Here is a 19,168-nt window from a genome sequence, read left to right as displayed (position 1 = left end):
GATTCCTTGTCGTACCGTCGGCTGCGGAACCGAATAATTGCCTATCCGTAGACTTTCAGCCAATGAGCAATTGCCAACGTTGATGCTGACGCTCCAACATCAACCGTATGATGTTGTTGACTATTCCAGCATGGTGATATTGTCCAATAGGAATGTAGGATTGAGATAAGACATGTAAAAATTGATCTTATGCAAAATTTGGCGTGATCGTCTTCTGCTTTACGGCAAGCAGTTGGCGACCACGTCACACGTGATCAACGTGGTCGACCTTATGCTTTTCAGCAAGAACAGAAGTTCCGAAGATGAAATCAAGTAAGCACTCAAGATTGATTCAGTATCAAAGAATTTGCAGAGTTGAAGTATTTTCTTGGAATTATAATCATCCGCGATCGCAAGGACAAGGTAACTGTGATGACACAGTGCATGCATATCAAACGACATGCACAGCGGCTTGGAATGCCTTTGAACAGCAACTCAAATCTCGTGAAACCATTCGACGACGACTTGATACAAAGTTTTTGTACTGTCAAGCTTGTTGGAGGTACGATGTAAATTGCAACGTGCACGCAACCGGGCATTGCGTTTGCTGTGGGTGAAATGTTCAGGTATGATGAGCGTCAGGACAAGACAAACTGGACCACAGCTAAACCATACTTGTGTGTCTATGGACGACACAAGTTTCACACTTATACCACAAAAATCAAGGCTGTATCGCTTCGGACAAGAAATTCGTTCAGAACTCGCGAACAAAGTATACCAACATCAAGTTTCATTTCTCGTGAAAAGAAGTTAAGCTTAAGGACAAGATGATCGTGGACGTATTAACGAGCTCCCCTTGTCAAAAGTTAAGCAAGGCCGATTTATTGCTTGACTGTGCATGATGACGTATACGATTATACACGCTCGCGCATTGAGTGAGAGTGTCAGACGATGCTGCTGCAGCTAAATGTCAACTTAAACATGCAACAATTTAATCTCGAAATGCGTTATTGGTAGTATCCACCATCGGATCATATCTCGGTACCCAGCGTGAAAAGAATTACTTCTTCGTATCGACAAGCATGACAAAGCAAAATGTGTCAGCATTAAATGTTCGCTACATGCGAGTTTTGAGCATCGATTATTTACAACAAAGGAAGCATAACAGTGATTTGCTAGTATCATGACGCTTATTGTTTATGAAACCAAGTTATCGTTTCGTAGAACCATCAAGTATATTAGAAGAAGAAGACATCATTAGGTGACTTTTATTTTTTCACTGATCGTCTACCTACTGTGTACTGACAATTAGATATCAATTGTCCCAGCATTACTTCGCTACCTCGCACAGTAATAGTCGCATGCAAATTAGCATTAAGAAATGGTCGTTTAAAGATTCCTTTACGTAATATTGTGGCACTAACGATACAATCCTTTATCAGGCCAAACTGCCGGTATGGAGGAACGTAAAGTCTGTCTTGTTGCAATACCGGTATGTGATATATCGATCAGATCTGGGTCAATACAAATTATTTTACTGTTCCAATACCTTTCTTGTTTATCCGGTGGAGAACGTACACATGTGATGATTGTAGTATTGGTGAGAGATAAGTCTTCACTAAGGTGCTTTACGGTTTAATATTAACGTTCTTGTCCCAAAAAGTGATGGCGCATATTCCGGGTATGTGCGTGCATTGTCCATGGTGTACATTCACATTATATCAGGCTTAAGCCGTTGCTCAGAGATACCATGGAGTGTTGCCATGTTAAAAAATCTAGTTGGTACTCGTTTCAGATTAAGTGATTATTTTCCGAGACGTGCAAACCGTGGAACACGCGGACTATTACCTTAACGTAACGGGTTACGTCAAATTTTTAATTTTAGTTAGTAGAAAAGTCGCGTTCTTAGGTACCTGTACTTCTGACAAATCAAATTTACAGTCGCGAATTCTGATTCGCAGCAGGTATACATCCTGTGTGGGTTTATGAACGCGGACTCGAAATGACAGACAAAGATTTCGGTGCAAAGAGAGTGGCAACGTTGCACTTGGTAGCACTTGTCGTAATTCAGCAGTCAAGGCTGGATAGAGTGCACCCTCGGTCAGGATGGGACATAAAATATTCATTAATCGAATGCCAGAGTGTTGAGTAGAAGGTAAAAACCGAAGTGAATATATTTAGGTCCTTGATTCGCTACTCTGCGCTACCTCTAAGCCTGTCTTTCTAGATCCTTCTAGAAGCTTCTATAAGCATCCTGATTTATCTAGATCAATGAACGCCAACCATTATGTAGTTACTTACTCTGACGTGCTCGTAAATATGGTGATGTCATCTGCCTGTTCAACATGCATTCAGCGGTGTGATCTCAACACTCCCACTCACCGCTAATGCTGCGTGTGCTTTGTCGCGCTGACGTGACCTTGATTTCGGAGGCTTCGCGCAGATGCTTTGGCATCTTGATTCCAAGTGCCTTCGTCAGCATATTCGCAAGCTGACTCTTCGTGTCAATATAGTCGATCTTCAACAGTTTTCCTTGCACGTTCTCTCGAATAAAGTGATGTTTGATGTCCACATGCTTCGTCCTAGCGTGGTATTCGACATTATTGGCTAACGTGATCGCACCTTGGTTGTCTTCCCAAACCTGTGGTCCTTCAACTTGCTCGTGTCCCATGTCTGTTAGCATTGCCCGCGTCCAAAGAATTTCCTGCGTGCAAAGCTAGAGCCATATATTCAGCTTCCGCTGCACTTAGCGCAACCGTCCTCTGATATTTTGACTTGAATACCACTGGTGCGCTCGCTGTCATGATCATAATTCCTGAACCAAAATATGCCATCGGTGTTGCTGCCCCAATCTGCATCTGAGTATGCCTTGAACGCAACGCTCCCACTTCCTCGGTAGACGATCCTGATTTTGCTCGTAGTCTTCAAGTACTTTATTACTCGAATTGCTTCGCTCCAATGTTGTAGTCCGGGGTTCTCCAAAAGGCGTGATAGCTGTGTTACCACGTACGCAATATCCGGTCGAGTACATGTCGTTATGTACCGCAAACATCCAATTAAAGAGCGATAGGGCTTGGATCGCATTGCCGACCGTTTTTCTTCCGCTGATGGTGACTGCTTTGATGACAGCTTAAACCCTGATGCGCATGGGTTATCCACGCTCTTGGCATCTTGTTGACCGAATCGCTAGACCAGGTCGCCGATGTAGCAAGTCTGCTTGATCAATAAAGCTCCAGCTGACCTGTCGTGATCGATTTCCATACCTAAAACAAATTCTGCCTTACCCAACTCCTTCATCTTGAAAGCATTCTTGAGTTCGTCCTTGACTTGATTGATTTCTTCGCTGGTTCTTGCTGCGATAATCATGTCGTCCACATATAGTCCAATGTAGACAAACCATTTATTCGTGCTCTTGACATAAATACATCGATCTGCCCCGTAACTCTTGAAGCCATTCCTAACGAAGACACGATGAATCGTCTTGTTTTAAGCACTTGCTGCTTGATTCAGTCCGTAGATAGCCTTGATTAGTTGACATATGCATTCTTGATCATTGTTGACACCTAGCAAAACTCCCATAAAATCGTTGTCCGTCAACACGCTGTTGAAAGAAGCCGTGTCAACGTCCAGCTGTTCTATTTGATAGTCGCATTCAGCACATACTGCGAGAATTATCCGGATTGGAGTCATGTTGGCGACCGGAGAATAAGTCTCGAAAAAGTCGACGCCATGCTTTTGCTTGGATACTTTCGAGACAAGTCGTGCCTTGTATCGCACAACATCGCCATTTTTAGCACGCTTTTTGGCAAATACGCATCGTGATCCAGTTGTGCATTTAATCTTTCCTCGTGGCTTCAATGTTCACGTTCGATTTTCTTCATGAGAGCGAAGCTCAGCATCCATTGCTTCACGCCATTTCATCTCATCGTCGCTTGCCATTGCTTGAGCATACGTAGTTATTATGAGCCACACCATGCCGGACTAAACTTGTGTGAATAGTTGGCTTGGCTCAGCCACTTCCTAATTAATTTGGCAAAAAGGCACTGGCCATTCCGCAATGACTTTCATCTTCGCGTTTACTTTCCGCAGGTGCTTGCATGTGAAGTAGAAGTAAAGAGTCTAACCTCAGCACCGAATTCACATTTTTCTATGTTGACCAACATTTTCAAGCGCACCCCCAAGAGAAATGCTTGCAAATTGCACCTCTGTGCTCATCACCAATATGGACATCAATGGCGTTGAAGTTGGTTTTTAGGGACGCTCCATAGATCCTCATAATCACGTATATTTAATATTTGCTCGGCGTAATCATTCCAATCGCCAAAGTCGTTCTGACACATTTGTCGGCACCAAGTGGAAAGATTGTCTCTCTCGGTTCAATTTACCTCACCTGGAGCTCTGCCTGGGTCTATGGGTAAGACTTGCTATCCAGCGGAGCTGCCGTAGCTTTGCGCTTGAGGAAGCATCTTTAGGTCATCGACCTTTCGTTCTTTACAAGAACCAAGTACTAGTGCAGCGGATCGCAATCCGCTGCCTCTAAAAGTACTTAAAAGCCTTAACCAAGGCAATCAAACACTTCTGTTCAAAATCGAAAATGATTTTTATTTATATTTTTATCATAATGTTAAAAATTTAGATTTCCCTAAATATACTAGATATATCCATGACTACTGGCTACCTGGCCCCGTCCCGCATTCTTGTTTGGGTGTGTGGTCACATTATGCACATCTCGTGTGACACGCACACACACCTGTTATTAGGGTTCGTGTAACCCCGTTACATGCTACCCCTGTTATTAAACTTAAGGTTAAAGCAACGTTTTCGCTCCAAAAGCGTGAAAGCGTGTGCGCCACATGGTAGTGCTGACTTTGCAAAACCGTACATCATGACATGGAAAAACCATTCTTAATGGTTGCGGGGCGTCTGCGTACTTGTAAAGACTAAGTTGTATTTCTTGAGTACAGCGCAATATGAGCGAGGTTCAATCGATTTAATATGAATGAAGTACTTCACGGCGTCAAGGGTCTCGAAAAGCGCTTCATCGAGATATTGAAGTTTTTCCATCTCATTTGTATAATTTTGAACATCGCTGTCTCTCCATGAACAATCCATCGCCCTTTGGTCCTTCATACGTCGTTTACTAAGATGCATCAATTGAAAGAACTGGTTAAAATGCAGGGCTTTGTTCGTAGCTGGATCTTTCGAAAACTTTGTCACAATTTTCTATAGGCAAGCGTAACCTATGCTCTACGTTGCTCTGAGGAAGCAAATACGATAATGAATTAATCCATACCATTAGTAAACGAGCTGGACGCTTTCTTGAGCTCCGCGGCGGGTGTCGTGAAAATACTCGTCGATCAAAACGGCACGAATTGCGCAACTCATGCAGAGGTGAGGCAAGGCGCGGAGAAACGCTTTATTTACAGGGAAGTTCCCGTAGATGGGATCGCACTTGATCATACGGCTCTCGGTGAGGGCAAAGATGCTGGGTCAGAGACTCGGAGAGTCACTGTGACCGCTCTAATCGGAGAAACCGTTTGCTTATAACTGAGTATAGCTTGTAGGCTGTCGGCCACGGGGCTGCGTCTTTCTCAGTGGCTATTGGAGTTATCCTAGCAAGACATAAACAGCGAGAGCTGGCACTGGTAGGAAGACGAATTTCTGGTTCAGTGGGTGCTCGTACAGCGTTCACTTTTGCGCGATGTATCAAGAAGATAAATGGATTGAACCACTTCGGTTGGAAAGGGCGTTACGGCGTACCCATTAAACAAATCTTTAGATAAAAGTCCCAGATTCGTTTCACACATATTTGTGATATTGTGCAATATTTCAGCACTTATTGCAAAATATTTCAACACTTGTTGCAATATATTTCATAATTATTTGTCGTCTCCTAAGTTTTCATCGCCAATCAGTTTTAAGCAGATGCAATGGACTGCACTTCACCGTCGATGCTTATCGGCGCTAACTGGCCCAAGGAGATTTTAGTTAATTCGTTTTCACTTGATGACAATTCAATCTCACAACGTGACTTTAGCCACTTGGATCATCGTAATGGCACGCGTAATGTTTACAAGTTTGGTGGCACATCCGTAGGGAGTCCTGCACGACTTTGTGGTCTTGTACGCATCGTTCGCGAAGAGCGACAGCGAGTTCTGGCAATTGTCGTGTCAGCAATGGGCTGCACAACTGATTATCTGTTGGAGGCTGTGGCATTTGCAGCCAAGGGTGACGCTGATAGCGCATTGAAAGTCGTGGACAAGATACAGACGTTGACAATCACGAATGCGCATGATACGCAAAAGCAGCTCGAGGTAGAAAATATTGTGGACTTAAGTGAGGTAATCCTCAGCCACTTTAAGTCTTTACGCGAGCTGTTATTCGGTATCTCTTTGCTTCAAGAGCAGACAGTAGCAGCGACTGATACGGTATTATCGTTTGGTGAACGGATCAGTGCCACAATTGTCGCTAAATTGTTGACTCAAGCTGGTGTTGAAGCCTTTTTTCTAGATGCTCGAGATTGGTTGACTACAGATGACACACATGGCTGTGCTAAGGTTTGTTTTGACGAGTCAAAAGAGAAGTTATTAGCGCTCAAGATGCAGTGGAAGTCTGGAACGTTGCCAATCATTACCGGATTTATTGGTACCACTCGTACTGGACGCACGACAACGTTAGGACGCAATGGATCTGACTACACTGCCACCTTAGTTGGCTCAATTTTACGCGCTGACTACGTGCTTATCAATACAGACATTTCGGGTGTGATGACAGCAGATCCTCAGATTGTGGACCGAGCTACGGCACTCTCTCATTTGAACCACCACGAAGCTTTAGAGCTCGCTGTGTACGGAACACGCATGTTTCATCCACGTACCATGGTGCCGCTTATAAAAAGCGACGTCACCATGTTGATTCGCAATACGATGGACCCGAACGGCCATGGTACGTATATCAGTGGTATTGGCCGCTCTGGCATCCGCGAAACGTGCACTACGTCGTTGGAAAATCTGGCAATCATTGAAGCTAGGACACGCATCCTGCAGGATGGAAGTAATATTCTTCACCAGGAAAATATTGGTGCTCGCATCACGAAAGTTCTTGAAAAGCTTAAAGTTCCTGTGTGGCTTTCTATTCGTGGCGCGCATGGACAAGCAATAAGTGTTGTAGTACCGTTAGGTGCTGAGAAATTGGCTTGTACTGCCATTACTGCCGAATTAAAGACTGAGATTGAGTCGCACGAAGTTGATGCACTGAATTCTGAGTCGCCTATGACGATGCTCTCTGTCGTGGCTGAAGACTTGTCCAAGATTCCGTACAATCAAACCAAGTTCTTTGGAGCTCTCGCAGATGCTGGTATTGAGGTGTTAGCCGTAGGGCAGGGCACAAGCTCACGTTCGCTCAGCTGTGTGATTCGTGGTACCGATACAAAATTGGCAGTACGTCGTGTGCATGACGCTTTTAATGTCGACTTTCTTGTTACCAACATCGTATTGCTGGGCTACAATCACATCGCATTGGGCGTTGTCCAGCAATTACAGAAACAACAAGAACTATACCGCTATCAGCACAAGGCTCGCATCAATATCGTTGGCTTTAGCTCAAACTGCACCAGTTTCATGTACAATCCTAAAGGCTTTACTTTCCGAGAGGTTTTAATGCATCTGGCAAATTGCAATAGTACAAAAAGCATCGTGTCTACCAGTGCAACAAGTCCATACGCTGCCGCTCCGTCGCTGATGCAGCTGGACGAGTTGCAGGACTTGGCTATTCCTATCTTACTTGATTGTTCTGGACAAGGCAATACACAAGATCTGTATTCAGCTTGCATTGAGCGCGGTATCCACGTTGTTGCTTCCAATGCACGCTCAGTCTGTCGTCTGCCTCGTACCTCATCTCGAGAAAGTCTGGCTACTTCACGCACCAAGACTGGTCGTACATTCTTCATGTACACGTCAACAATCGGCGCTAGTCTTCCTGTGATTGACACACTAGGCAACATTTTGCGTACTGGGGATCGAATTCTCAATATTGAGACATCATTGAGCGGCTCTATGAACTTTGTCACCAATGAGGTGATGCAAGGCAGAAAACTTTCCGAAGCTGTAGGTCAAGTACTTCGAAAGGGATACTGCGAGCGTGACCCTCGTGAGGATTTCACAGGGACAGATATGGCTGCCAAAGTTGTTGTCGTGGCACGCGCGCTTGGAGTGCACATTGACCCGAGTAATGTTCATCTTAAGCCTTTGATTCCCCAAAGTGTGCTTGAAACCATCTCCTGGTCTGAAGATATCGAAGTCGACGATGTTGTTACCAAACTTAAAGCTTATGACAGCATTTTCCACGAAAAATACTACATTCCGGCTGCAGCAGAGAATAAGCGTCTTCGCTACGTTGCATCGATCAATTTGTCGAAATTTCCATCGATAGAAGCCAAAGTGCAGCCTTTACTCGTGAGTGAAGACCATCCCGCTTTCAGCACAAAAGATAATGAAATCGCATTTGGTGTCTCATCACTGCAGTATTCTACCCCTTTGGTTCTCAAAGGAACTGGCACCGGTGCCACAGCTAGTGCTACCGGTGTCCTTCGTGATGTCCTCACGATCCTGAATTCGCTCAACGGCAAAAACCTTTATGCTCAATAAACGACACAAGAATGCAATTCTAGCTTTGACACTCGGACCGGACTGGTATCGTCAGTGCGCTCAGTGTAATAACCTTCGTATTCCATTCTATAGCGACAACCAACAAATATCACATAAAGGCGAGTTACATCAATACCGTTCTTTCTGTTGTCTAACAAATTGTTCAACAGACTCTTAAGCTGTTTGAAGTTCACTGGAATAATGTTTCCGTGCAGCATATTACGTTGGTAAAGATATTCTGAAAAAAATTGTGGAAAACAAATGCTTCGACGCAACGATACAAACTTTATCAACTTTACTCAACTGTGTAGTCAGAGTAGCTACAGCTTAACTTGAAGTGACAGGAAGAACTGCAGCAGAAGCAGTGGAAGGAACAATGACTGGAGACACGACAGGATTGCTCAGAGGAAGGTTCGGAGGAATTCGAGCTGGTGTTGAAGTCACAGTGGGGCGTTCAGCAGCCAACAAATGAACGACAAGACCAGCTATCACGCTTGTGTTTCCGTTTCTCGCCGCAGAAATGATTCTGTCAGCATTTGACAGAAGGCTCGGAGTTCTTGAGATGCGCGTCAACAAATCAAACAGGTCGTCAGTACTCAATTTCGCAGCTTCACCAGCTTCAGGATCATTTTCTAACATATCTTTGATAGTTTGCGCAAGCTGAACGCGATCGGCCATTGAAAGGTAGATCGTACTGTTTGATACGATAATGGTGTTGTTCTTGGCATTGATCGCATTATTATTGGTACCGCTAGAAAGTATTGAAATCATGTCCTTGTCGTCGACATTGTCCGTACTCGTTACACTACTGGGCTGGTTATCTGCCGCCACAAAGGACAAGAGATAGATAAGCACCAATCCGACTGCAACAGTCGATATTATCATGGATCGTGACAGACTAAATCAAAGCCAACTTCAGTTCTTGGTTACTAATAACACAATGACTGATACGTCTAAGGCAAGATCGTGAATCTCGGAAAAGAAGGAAATTTTATTAAGTTTAGCTGCACGAAATTTCTATGCTCACGAGATGATTTTTATCCGAAAGATCCTGGACTTGTTCGAAGCTATGTGCACCAGTCAGGAACCAAATTTTATCGATTCGTTTGACTCACGACGAGAGGCCACGACAAACTTGAGCGCTTCAACCCATTCGCACCGTTTTGCCGTTTTAGCTTCTACGCTTTCACCGTCTACAATCTATGAGAAACACATTCGTTGTTAAACTACGTTTGACACTTTGCTGCGTATGTATAGTAGTTCATACCTCCAGATCAAGTGTGCGATTCTCTTCGTACTCGACCGAGAAGCAGTATAATGCACGAGCTGGTTGTTTCGCCCGCTCAAATACACGCGTTCTCTGACCCACACAGATCCCTGCGATGGAACGCATTGGAATGGTCGCTTTTGGAACAGTGCTGTTTACTTGGCGATACTGAAGAAACTCGAGATTAGCAGAACACCATACAAAACGCACGTGGGGCTTCCCATAACGTCCGTATTTCACGAACAAGCCTCCATTACGTAAGAGTTGCATACGTTTCCTGATCGTTTCACTGCCAGATTTCCGAGGAAGTCGGGTTTCGACGTCGTCCAATGTCGAAACAGCACCCCGAACGATTATCTGCTTGCCACTATCATGTAAAGTCTGCTCCAAGACACTCAAATTGCTAGCTTCGGGCTTAAGCGCTAAACTTTGCAATCGAGAGACAGACGGACGAGCATATTCGTGAGTTCCGGAAGCCTCTGTGTCGTTCTCACTATCGCTATCTAAACGACATTCAGACGTTGGTGATCGAGGTACATGACGCTTCCGAAAAGATTCTGCGCGGCGAATCGTTTGGTTCTGCTCTCCATTGCATTTGGATTCAGAAATGGCTTGAATTTGGTCTTTCAACGCTTCAACTTCGTGCTTCTGCTCGATTAATCGTTGCTCGAGTGCCTCAACCGTTTCATTTTGCTTTGTCACAGTATTCTGAAGTTCTGCTGTCGTATTCGAGGCAAGTAATGAATTCTCTTTTAAGACAACTAGACATCCAAGAGCTGTGGCCATTCCCGATTCCCTTATTCCTTCTACTATCGCTTCATGAAGAAGGCGTGGTTCTTCCAATTCTCCTTCACTTCTTGGCTTGTCAAGTTCCTCGCGAGGTAAATCACCAGCGAGGAGCAATCTTTCAACGAGTTCCTCACACTGTATCCAGTCAATCTTCTTCTCCTCTTGGACTCGTGTATCTTGTGCAGACTTTGCTGTAGCCAAAGCCACTTGAGTCTCTCCTTGTGCTAATGTTAGACGTCGCCCCCATTGCTGTTCCTGCTTGGCAAGATGAAGCGCTTGATCGTTTAAATTTTTCTCCAGTTGTACTACTTGTAGCTGAAGCTCCAGATTTCTTGTCTCAAGCTCAGCGTTGATTTTTTCAACTGTGGCTAAGCGCTTTTCAGCATCGACTTCAGTGTTGACGGCAACATCTACAGCCACCTCGGAGCAACGCTGCATGAAGCGACAAGTTGATATCGTTTCATCTAAGAAATCTTTCTCATAATTAAGTGTCGCGATGAAGACGGACTTGCAGTTGCCGCCCAAACTACCTCGTAAAACTGACGTAAGCATTGAATTCCGGTATGGAATGTGCTGTGCTCTTGACGCAGTATTACGTTTACTCCGAAGCGATAAAATTACCTACAGGATCATGTCAGATAGGTAAAGAAACACCCATTCAAGAGTAATAACCTTCTCGAGATGGTGTAGAGAAAGATTAATGTGCTTTCCTTCCGAACGCATACGCTGTGTTCCCTCGCGTTTGTATACACGTTCTGATCCCGCAAGATCGACCAAGTGAAGCTTGGATGTGACAATCACGTCCGAATCAATTGGACGAGACTCAATCATGACACTGAAAATGGAATGCGAGCGTGACGAAGCCTGTCAATGCATTCCAACTCCGATTAAAAGTTGATTAAAACACAATTTCTCGCTTCATTACCTGATTCATGGGCGTATCGCTCGTAATGCGGTTCATATTTCCAAGAAAAAGAAGATTCAGAGCCTCCTCCTCCGACACTGCTTCAAAAACACTACAAAGCAGCAATAGTAAGCGCTTACCCTACAACAATTCAAAGCACAACATTCAACAAACCCAAGATTTCGAAAATGCATATCACCCTCGTCATCATCCATAAGTGTCACTTTAGTCCAGTCTTCGATCGGTGTGTCAGTGTGAGACCTAAGGCATAATCGAGATGAGAGCTCATTCCATATTGCTGCAAAGGTTCACTAACTTACCGATCCAACAAGTCGTAGACATTTTCATTGTAAATTTCAAGATAGGAAATATAGCAGGAGTAACGCATATCTGGTCGTTTTTCGAATTCCTCAAAAATAGTCGAAAGTGTACGAGGAATGATGCCACGATCAGCGTAGTGTTCGCCTCCCGTAATTGTATACGTCTTGCCTGATCCAGTCTGTCCGTAAGCTAAGATAGTACCATTAAAGCCGTGTAGCGCACTATGCACAATATCCTGCAAGAAACACGGATAATCCAATAAGTCGATCTTTAAGAAAGAAATGATCCTCTCAAATACTCACGAGACAGACTTCGTTGAAAATTTGCTCTTGCGAAATGGTCGGATCAAATACATTATGAAATTGAAACTCAACCCCGTCACGTTGCTTTAAGTGCATTCGAAACTCATCATCGTCTGGAGGAGGAAATGCAATTATTGTTTTGCTTTTTTGACCATCGTCTATCTTTTCTGTAAATGAGATTAGAAAGAAACTCAGTTGTCATTGAAATATCATGCAGTACCAAGATCAAAGGTAGCACAATCATGTCCACGCCGAGGTGGCCGTAAACGTGCGTATGTACCAATGTGCCACTTGACCATTGAACAAAACAACCTTTAGTACGAACGGGAACAGTCGAGCTCAAACTGAACATTCAATACTTTAAGTTGTAATGCTATTGTGAGAATGGAACTATGTTTTTTTTTAAGTTCTATCGTACTAGTCTTGTGTTGATGAGATTCTCTGTAATTCCGTGTGCGTTAAGTCAGCGATTCAAGATTATAGCGGCTTCATGTCTCCTTCGCTTTCTATCTATTGTAATATTGTTCTTTTGCTATCTCTTCTCAAGACACAATCTATATAATGTAGAAATCACGACTCCCATGCGAAAAGATCAATTTATAATTTACATAGCCCTTGGCCAGCTAATCTCACAACATCCAATCCAGAATAATGAAATCTTCACACGCTACTTGCCATCCTACTCGTCTGTCCATTATCGTTGCGGTCCACCCCACATGAACTTGTAAATCGACGAGGCTCCACTAGTCAAAGAACTTGCGACCGTGGAAACAGTTGCTTCGACAGCTTCCACACCAATCTTGACAGAAGATCCAACAGAAGTCATGCCTTTTGATACAGTCTTTTCATTCGAATGTGCATGAACGAAATCACTTAACTTCAAGCCAATGCGTTCGTTAAGTTTGCCTTCCATTCTCAACATCAAAGCAGTCGCAGCTTCGTCATCCGACTGACCAGGTAAAAAACGTTCGATGACAAAGGCTTCGAGGTCGGTCTGAGTGTAGTTTACACCAAAATCGGTAATCTCTGGCAATGCCTTGACCACCAATGTCAACATGATCATGAACAGACTCACGTGCCGCCTTAAACAATTAAATGCAATTACACAAAGCTGCTTAAATTGCTCAAATTGCTGTGTCTGTGTGCCACCGAGCGCCTCAATCATGTAATGATCCAATCGCATCGGAGGCTGCAATGGTTTTGGATCCTTTCCGAGAATAAAGCCATAGTCAATATGAAAGAGAATACCATCTTTTGTCAGCATCACATTATCCGCGTGGCGATCTCCTACGCCTAATAAAAATGTTATTACTGTATATGCCGCCAAACTCTCCCGGAATGACGACGAAATGTCGCTCAGGGTACGATGGCCATTGTAATGATGTAGAAAGTTCATGATAGTACCATGGTCACGAATGATAGCGTACAACGTATGAGCATTTTCAACAATCTCAATGAGACCATCAAAGCTACTTGTTGGAAGTACACGATACGTCACTAGTGGAATATCTAGCCTCGTCTCTTGCTTTAGTATCAAATACATGACGTTGATAATGTTTTGCACAATTGAGTCCTTTCGCAAATCGTCTCGCTTGTACATAAGTCGATAATGCGGTAATTTTTGTGTGCGGCGGCTCCATGTGTTTCGTTGGGACTCTGTACTACTACCTGCTGCATCTTCATCTTCCTCTTCATTGCGATCAACGCCAATACACGTGATGATCATGGGTGCCTCTGCACTTCGCTTCACCTCAAGTTTCTGATAATCGATACCGCTCATTTTAACATGAGGGTCCACGGGGAGTCGCAAAAGTTGCCATTTCTGCTCACAGTCTGATAGATTTTGGAGCTTATCGAGCGATTCCCTCTCATCACTCATGGCCAAAGATGATTTCTTAACCGAAGCCTGCAATAATCGACGCACATCATCAACAGGAATACGCGGTGGTATCTTCCACAACAGATCCACCAACTCTTGTCCTCGGAGAAGCTGCTCAGCGACATCATCGCTAGCAAATTTACACGACCCCGCTGTCGTAGACTTGTCTTTGAACTGCGCTAGTGTGAGTAAAAGCCGCTGTTTCATTCCATCAAATTTGCGTCGACAACTCGGGTCCTCCGCCATGACGGTCAGCCCCCAATACAAATCATAGCAAAAACGAATATCGCACTGTGCTTGGCGGATTAATGATTGTCCAAGCTTGCTCCCTGTAGCATTCGTCTCGATGCTAAGACTATGGAGCAGTACGTGAAGATAGCTCCACCACTCATTTTCCGTAGCAGTCTTTAAAAGCGCATCCACTGCCAAGGCACGCAGACGATGATTGTAGATTGTTTCATCAGCCAATATCTCAAGAGCGTCGACACTGCCAAGTTGAGGCTTGCAGAGACGTGAACACATCGTCAACATACATTTATGCTTACGCTCCTGCTGCAACAACCCCAGCACTTCGTCTATCAATTTTGTATTCTTTTCACGCCGACGCCAAACCGATTCTGGACTTTCAACTTCACTTTCTGTCATATTGGTCACAAAATGTTCGGTCTCATTCTCGTTTGAAAAATCAATGGCTTTAACAAGCTGCAAAAGCCATTTAGTGTGCCCACCCAGGAATTTTCGATTGATAATCAGCATTTTCTTTTCTCGCTCTGAGAGACGATGAGTAGGTAAGTAATACTGAATTTGGCGAAACATTGACAAGCACATAATTGTCGCGCGATGCCATTTGCGGCACACCTGCCCTAGTGTTCGTAGCTCTTCTAAATCAAACTCGCACAGTTCAAATACTTTAACTGTATTGTAGTGATGTCGCCGTTGCTGAAGTGCACTCGCACAGTCATCACAAACACGCTGCATGACACTTCCATCAGGTACATGCACGGATCCATGCGAACCTGGACCTGATGATACTACACTACTGGAGAGCGACGTCGAAGTGCTACCTATTGTCGACCGATTTGGTGTAAACTTCGAGATAACATTGTTCTCCTGCAATCTTTGAATTTCCTTTAAGAAATTTTCCTGATGTTCCTCTGGCTTTATCGTTTCTGGGTCCAACAGCGTTTGCGAGCGTCGAATCGGCAAGCTGCTACATACTTCTAGACCTGTGACGTCATTCGGATTCGAATAGGACGTCAAATACCAGCTAATATTTCCAATGAGATCACTAGCATTTGTTGTAAGCGAGTTATACGCTGGGGACACAGGTGTCGCCTCGTAATCGCCTGGAATGACCACACGTTGACTTGAACAGGCAGAGCAAAAGATACGCCCGCACGCACGACAATGATGTTTGCGGATCAGAAGTGAGAAGACAGTGTGGCACTTAAAGCACGCAAACACAGCGTCATCTTGTACCCACGACGAGAGTCTCCGTGGCTGTACGAACCTGTACATGTCTTGCCCTAGCTGTCCATCATCCCCATTCGTCCACTCGTCATCCTCAACACTATTGTCGATACAATTTGAGCTACCTGTTCGTGTCTCTTCATCAATATTTTCTAGTATATCTTCACTTCCTTCATAAACTGAGTCCAGCATTCCACTACCATAAGCGGGTGGTCCATCGTCCTCACTCTCTTCAAACTGTGGTGATGTACCTGTTGGAAATCGTCGAGATTGTTGAGTTGAGTTTTGAAGACGACCATTAGCTACTAAAGGCTTGCGATAACGACGCTGTTGGTGTAAAGTACTGCGTACTTCCAGAATCTGCGAGAATGACAAATCAACAGAATCACGCGAGGTTTCGTTGCCGTACATTGATTAGTATTAATACGTGTTGAAGTATACAAGACAGGAAGAAGCTGGCGATTTAGACCCACGACTATAAGCGTTATACGCTAATAGTAACTCAGTTTGTCCTCCTCGTTTTAACCTGACAGAATCGATATTGTTTTATAAGGTGATATTCTTATTTCAGAACAATTGACGTCAGGTGGGTCGGAAGATATCTATTGGTTGAAAAAGGATTTAGTGGCTGTTGAAGACCAACCGAAGCGGTGCAGCCATCACTCTATAAAGAATTGTTTTTTTCAGCTAATCAAAACGTTTTATCATGACACGATCTGAAATCCATTGGCTGAATCTCAAGCTTTGCAAAAATCGAGAGGCTCTCGAAAAGGGGGAGAAATCCTTGATCACTTTCGAAAGAAGCTTGGGACCAACAGGTAAAAGATTCTCAGGTCGTAGTAATTAAAGTTAACAAAGGAAAGATGGATAAGGTGATGGAATACAAGGAGAAGATTTCTGCCAAGCTAGAGCGATACGATAAAATCGTCGAGCTGGAGAAGCAGACGGGCGTGGATAAGTTTTACATCTTCTGCGTTGGTGCCCTCTTATTGGGTATCGTGCTGTTCGTAGCGGGTGGTGAACAGCTAGTGGTTGGTCTGGTGGGATTCATTTACCCGGCATACATGTCGTTTAAGGCTATCAATACGCCTGGAACTGGTGATGACACGCAATGGCTTACATACTGGGTTGTTTACGCGTTTTTCAACCTCACGGAGTCAGTCACGGATCTTGTTCTCTCTTGGATCCCGTTTTACTTTTTCCTGAAGATTGGGTTCCTTGTTTGGAATTACCACCCAAGCACTCAGGTATGACTGACGATTTCAAGATCATATTTGTTCTAGCTATTAATCTGTAATGCCAATTTGTTTATGTTAGGGCTCTAAATTGATTTACAACACGGTGATCAAGCCATACGTGGCCCCTCATGTCGGACACATCGATTCGGCGTTGAAGCGTGGTGAGGATGCGGCAAAGAAGCTGGCAGCGAAGATTGATGAAAAGTCTCAGTAAGCGTTGTCGCTATTGAGGCAAATTCGTGCGCGTAGCTTCGTATGGATGTCTTCTCAGCACTCCATTTTTAGTAATGATAGCAGGCTGTCTCAGCAGGTATAATGTGTTTGCAGTCTAATTGAGGCTGTAATCTGTGCTGCTGATTAGTTTTGCAAATCGATTGAGGTCATTGTATCTTCCGTGAACGGATAATATAAGTTTTTCATTACGAACATTATCGTATGCCCACCAGTATTGGTGTCTGGCGTTTTGTGATGATTATTTGCTACCGAGCTTCGACATTCTGGTGTCACCTGATCTCGTGGCTGACGTTTGAGTTAGAAACTTTAATATCCAATAGCTACACTATCTCAGCAGGAGCACTATTTAAACAAACGCTCCCAGCATTGGCAAAAAATGCACATGCTGGCACGAGGACGGGACTGACGACACTGAATGATTACTGGATGCGTCGTTACCTACGTGCAACTATCTGAGAGTAATAGTTTGAAAACGTAGATGACCGTTAGATATTACACATTTTTCATGTCGTCCACACAGGTGGGTAATAGAAATATGGTCGTAGCGACAATCCACTAATATTTCTGCCAAATTTTTGTGGATTCAAAACAGATTAACAAACTTTTTGTGAAATGGGTCTGTATACTTAAAGGTTTTATTCGCACAAAGCCCCAGTGCTAATTAAATCGATTGACCGAAATTCATACAGTACGTTACGCCACATTTTTCGCGTCGTTTTCGAGACTTGATTACCCACACGTAACTTCTACTTTGTAGTGTGCCATCCGCGGGACTTCTTCAACCGAAGAGACATAAGCAGAGGTAAAACGCTCACCAGTTCATCAGAGCCGGTCTGTAAGGCATGAGCCGGTCTGTAAGGCATATTCTTAGTCGCCTAGTAAATATATAACTTGGGCTCTAACGTATCTGGATACATGACTATATGGCATTATGAAGTGCCGTTAGTACTTGCACGTGCACGTTTCTACCGGCATGTTAGCAGAGCGCCACAACGCTGACCAAAACATGGCTAATATGACTAGGTAGACGGAACGGGGTTTGTGTTTCCGCATTTAACTTCGTCCGTAAACTTGTCAAAGGGGATTGAGTAAGGGATCTGACTTTGTTTTAAACTCGAGCTGAAATATCCGGCTTGTGGAGATGATTAAGAATGCTTTCAGCAAAAGTCGCAGGCTAGATCGCAAATTCAAGCATTTAGCAATGCCCCAGTTTGAGTTCTGCTGAGGCTGGCTGTTAAACTCTTAAAACGGGCTTGGCGACTTTCCTTTTTCTCCACAACCTTTACAGGTGAGAAGTAGAGTATAGATTCACTTTTCGTCATTTCATTTCATTTCTCTTCTCATCTCTTCTCTTCTCAAACGTTTAATTCCCAGTAGAAGATTTGTCGCAAATTTCCCGATCTAAGCTAAGGTGCCATATTGGGATGTTATGGTCTTTCGCATTGAGGAAAATCTGGCTGTCGTACCGAGTATCGCTGGTAGAACTTCTAGGCCATGATCGGCATGTCTGAAAGTCCGATTGTAAGAAGCAGACACCAATTTTGGTCAATGACTCGAGAAGAGATTCCGTCCATGAAACACTCACTTTTGTGTGATGTCGCAATAATCCCACTATGGTATTCGTTTTGGTGGTGGAGGGTGTAACAGTGAACGTACTGTATTTTGGTGCACGTTTATTAACGTACTGCATTTTGGTGCACGTTTTTAAACTATAACTGAAATCAAGAGGAATGGCGAGGAGTATCGAATTCGGAGTTGCATGATAACGTATTATGACAGCGCTGTCACGAATCAGGAAACTGAACTTTCGAAATAAAAATTTACAGGGTTGTTTGGTTATTGGTAGGCGGCAAGTTCAAGACTAGACTTTGTTTAGCGTTAGAATCTTGAGGCCTTGCCTCCAAGTCCTTCAACAACGACTTCCAATGTGACACATGGCGACTGTTTCGCTCGCTCTCCCACGTGTTCTCGTCTTCTGGATAGCCAGCCCATTTCACTAGAAACTGCCGTCTCCCTTTGACTGTCTTCATCTTCCATAGGGCTTCGATGGCGTACGTAGGTTCGTTTTTCTGCACCACAACAGGTGTGCTCTTTTGCTGCGGTCTTCCTTCGAATGCGCTTGTGTCGCCTGGAGACTTCT

The 19,168-nt window shown here is 44.0% G+C and overlaps 5 protein-coding genes across 5 annotated transcripts; 2 read left to right on the top strand and 3 right to left on the bottom strand.

The window, feature by feature from the left end:
• Nucleotides 1-5,909: 5,909 nt before the first annotated feature.
• PHALS_01701 (aspartate kinase) lies at nucleotides 5,910-8,624 on the top strand (the record flags this gene model as incomplete). The annotated part of the gene is made up of 1 exon (XM_024716143.1): nucleotides 5,910-8,624. One exon carries the CDS (start codon nucleotides 5,910-5,912, stop codon nucleotides 8,622-8,624), a length of 2,715 nt encoding a protein of 904 aa, XP_024581771.1.
• Nucleotides 8,625-8,951: 327 nt separating this feature from the next.
• On the bottom strand, nucleotides 8,952-12,506 carry PHALS_01700 (kinesin-like protein; the record flags this gene model as incomplete). Its single annotated transcript, XM_024716142.1, has 9 exons — nucleotides 8,952-9,487; nucleotides 9,740-9,824; nucleotides 9,892-11,301; nucleotides 11,353-11,544; nucleotides 11,606-11,696; nucleotides 11,759-11,845; nucleotides 11,905-12,140; nucleotides 12,208-12,374; nucleotides 12,428-12,506. 9 exons carry the CDS (start codon nucleotides 12,504-12,506, stop codon nucleotides 8,952-8,954), a joined length of 2,883 nt encoding a protein of 960 aa, XP_024581770.1.
• A 395-nt stretch (nucleotides 12,507-12,901) lies between these two features.
• PHALS_01699 (Phosphatidylinositol kinase (PIK-D)) lies at nucleotides 12,902-15,967 on the bottom strand (the record flags this gene model as incomplete). The annotated part of the gene is made up of 1 exon (XM_024716141.1): nucleotides 12,902-15,967. One exon carries the CDS (start codon nucleotides 15,965-15,967, stop codon nucleotides 12,902-12,904), a length of 3,066 nt encoding a protein of 1,021 aa, XP_024581769.1.
• A 452-nt stretch (nucleotides 15,968-16,419) lies between these two features.
• Nucleotides 16,420-17,008, top strand: PHALS_01698 (Protein involved in membrane traffic (YOP1/TB2/DP1/HVA22 family); the record flags this gene model as incomplete). Its single annotated transcript, XM_024716140.1, has 2 exons — nucleotides 16,420-16,803; nucleotides 16,874-17,008. 2 exons carry the CDS (start codon nucleotides 16,420-16,422, stop codon nucleotides 17,006-17,008), a joined length of 519 nt encoding a protein of 172 aa, XP_024581768.1.
• A 1,383-nt stretch (nucleotides 17,009-18,391) lies between these two features.
• Nucleotides 18,392-18,718, bottom strand: PHALS_01697 (uncharacterized protein; the record flags this gene model as incomplete). Its single annotated transcript, XM_024716139.1, has 1 exon — nucleotides 18,392-18,718. One exon carries the CDS (start codon nucleotides 18,716-18,718, stop codon nucleotides 18,392-18,394), a length of 327 nt encoding a protein of 108 aa, XP_024581767.1.
• Between the last annotated feature and the right edge of the window lie 450 nt (nucleotides 18,719-19,168).

Source organism: Plasmopara halstedii (assembly GCF_900000015.1).
Source record: "Plasmopara halstedii genome assembly, contig: Scaffold_1583, whole genome shotgun sequence".
Taxonomy (NCBI): Eukaryota; Oomycota; class Peronosporomycetes; order Peronosporales; family Peronosporaceae; genus Plasmopara; species Plasmopara halstedii.
The sequence above is the reverse complement of the archived record's forward strand: the minus strand, read 5'-3'. Positions and strand labels throughout refer to the sequence as shown.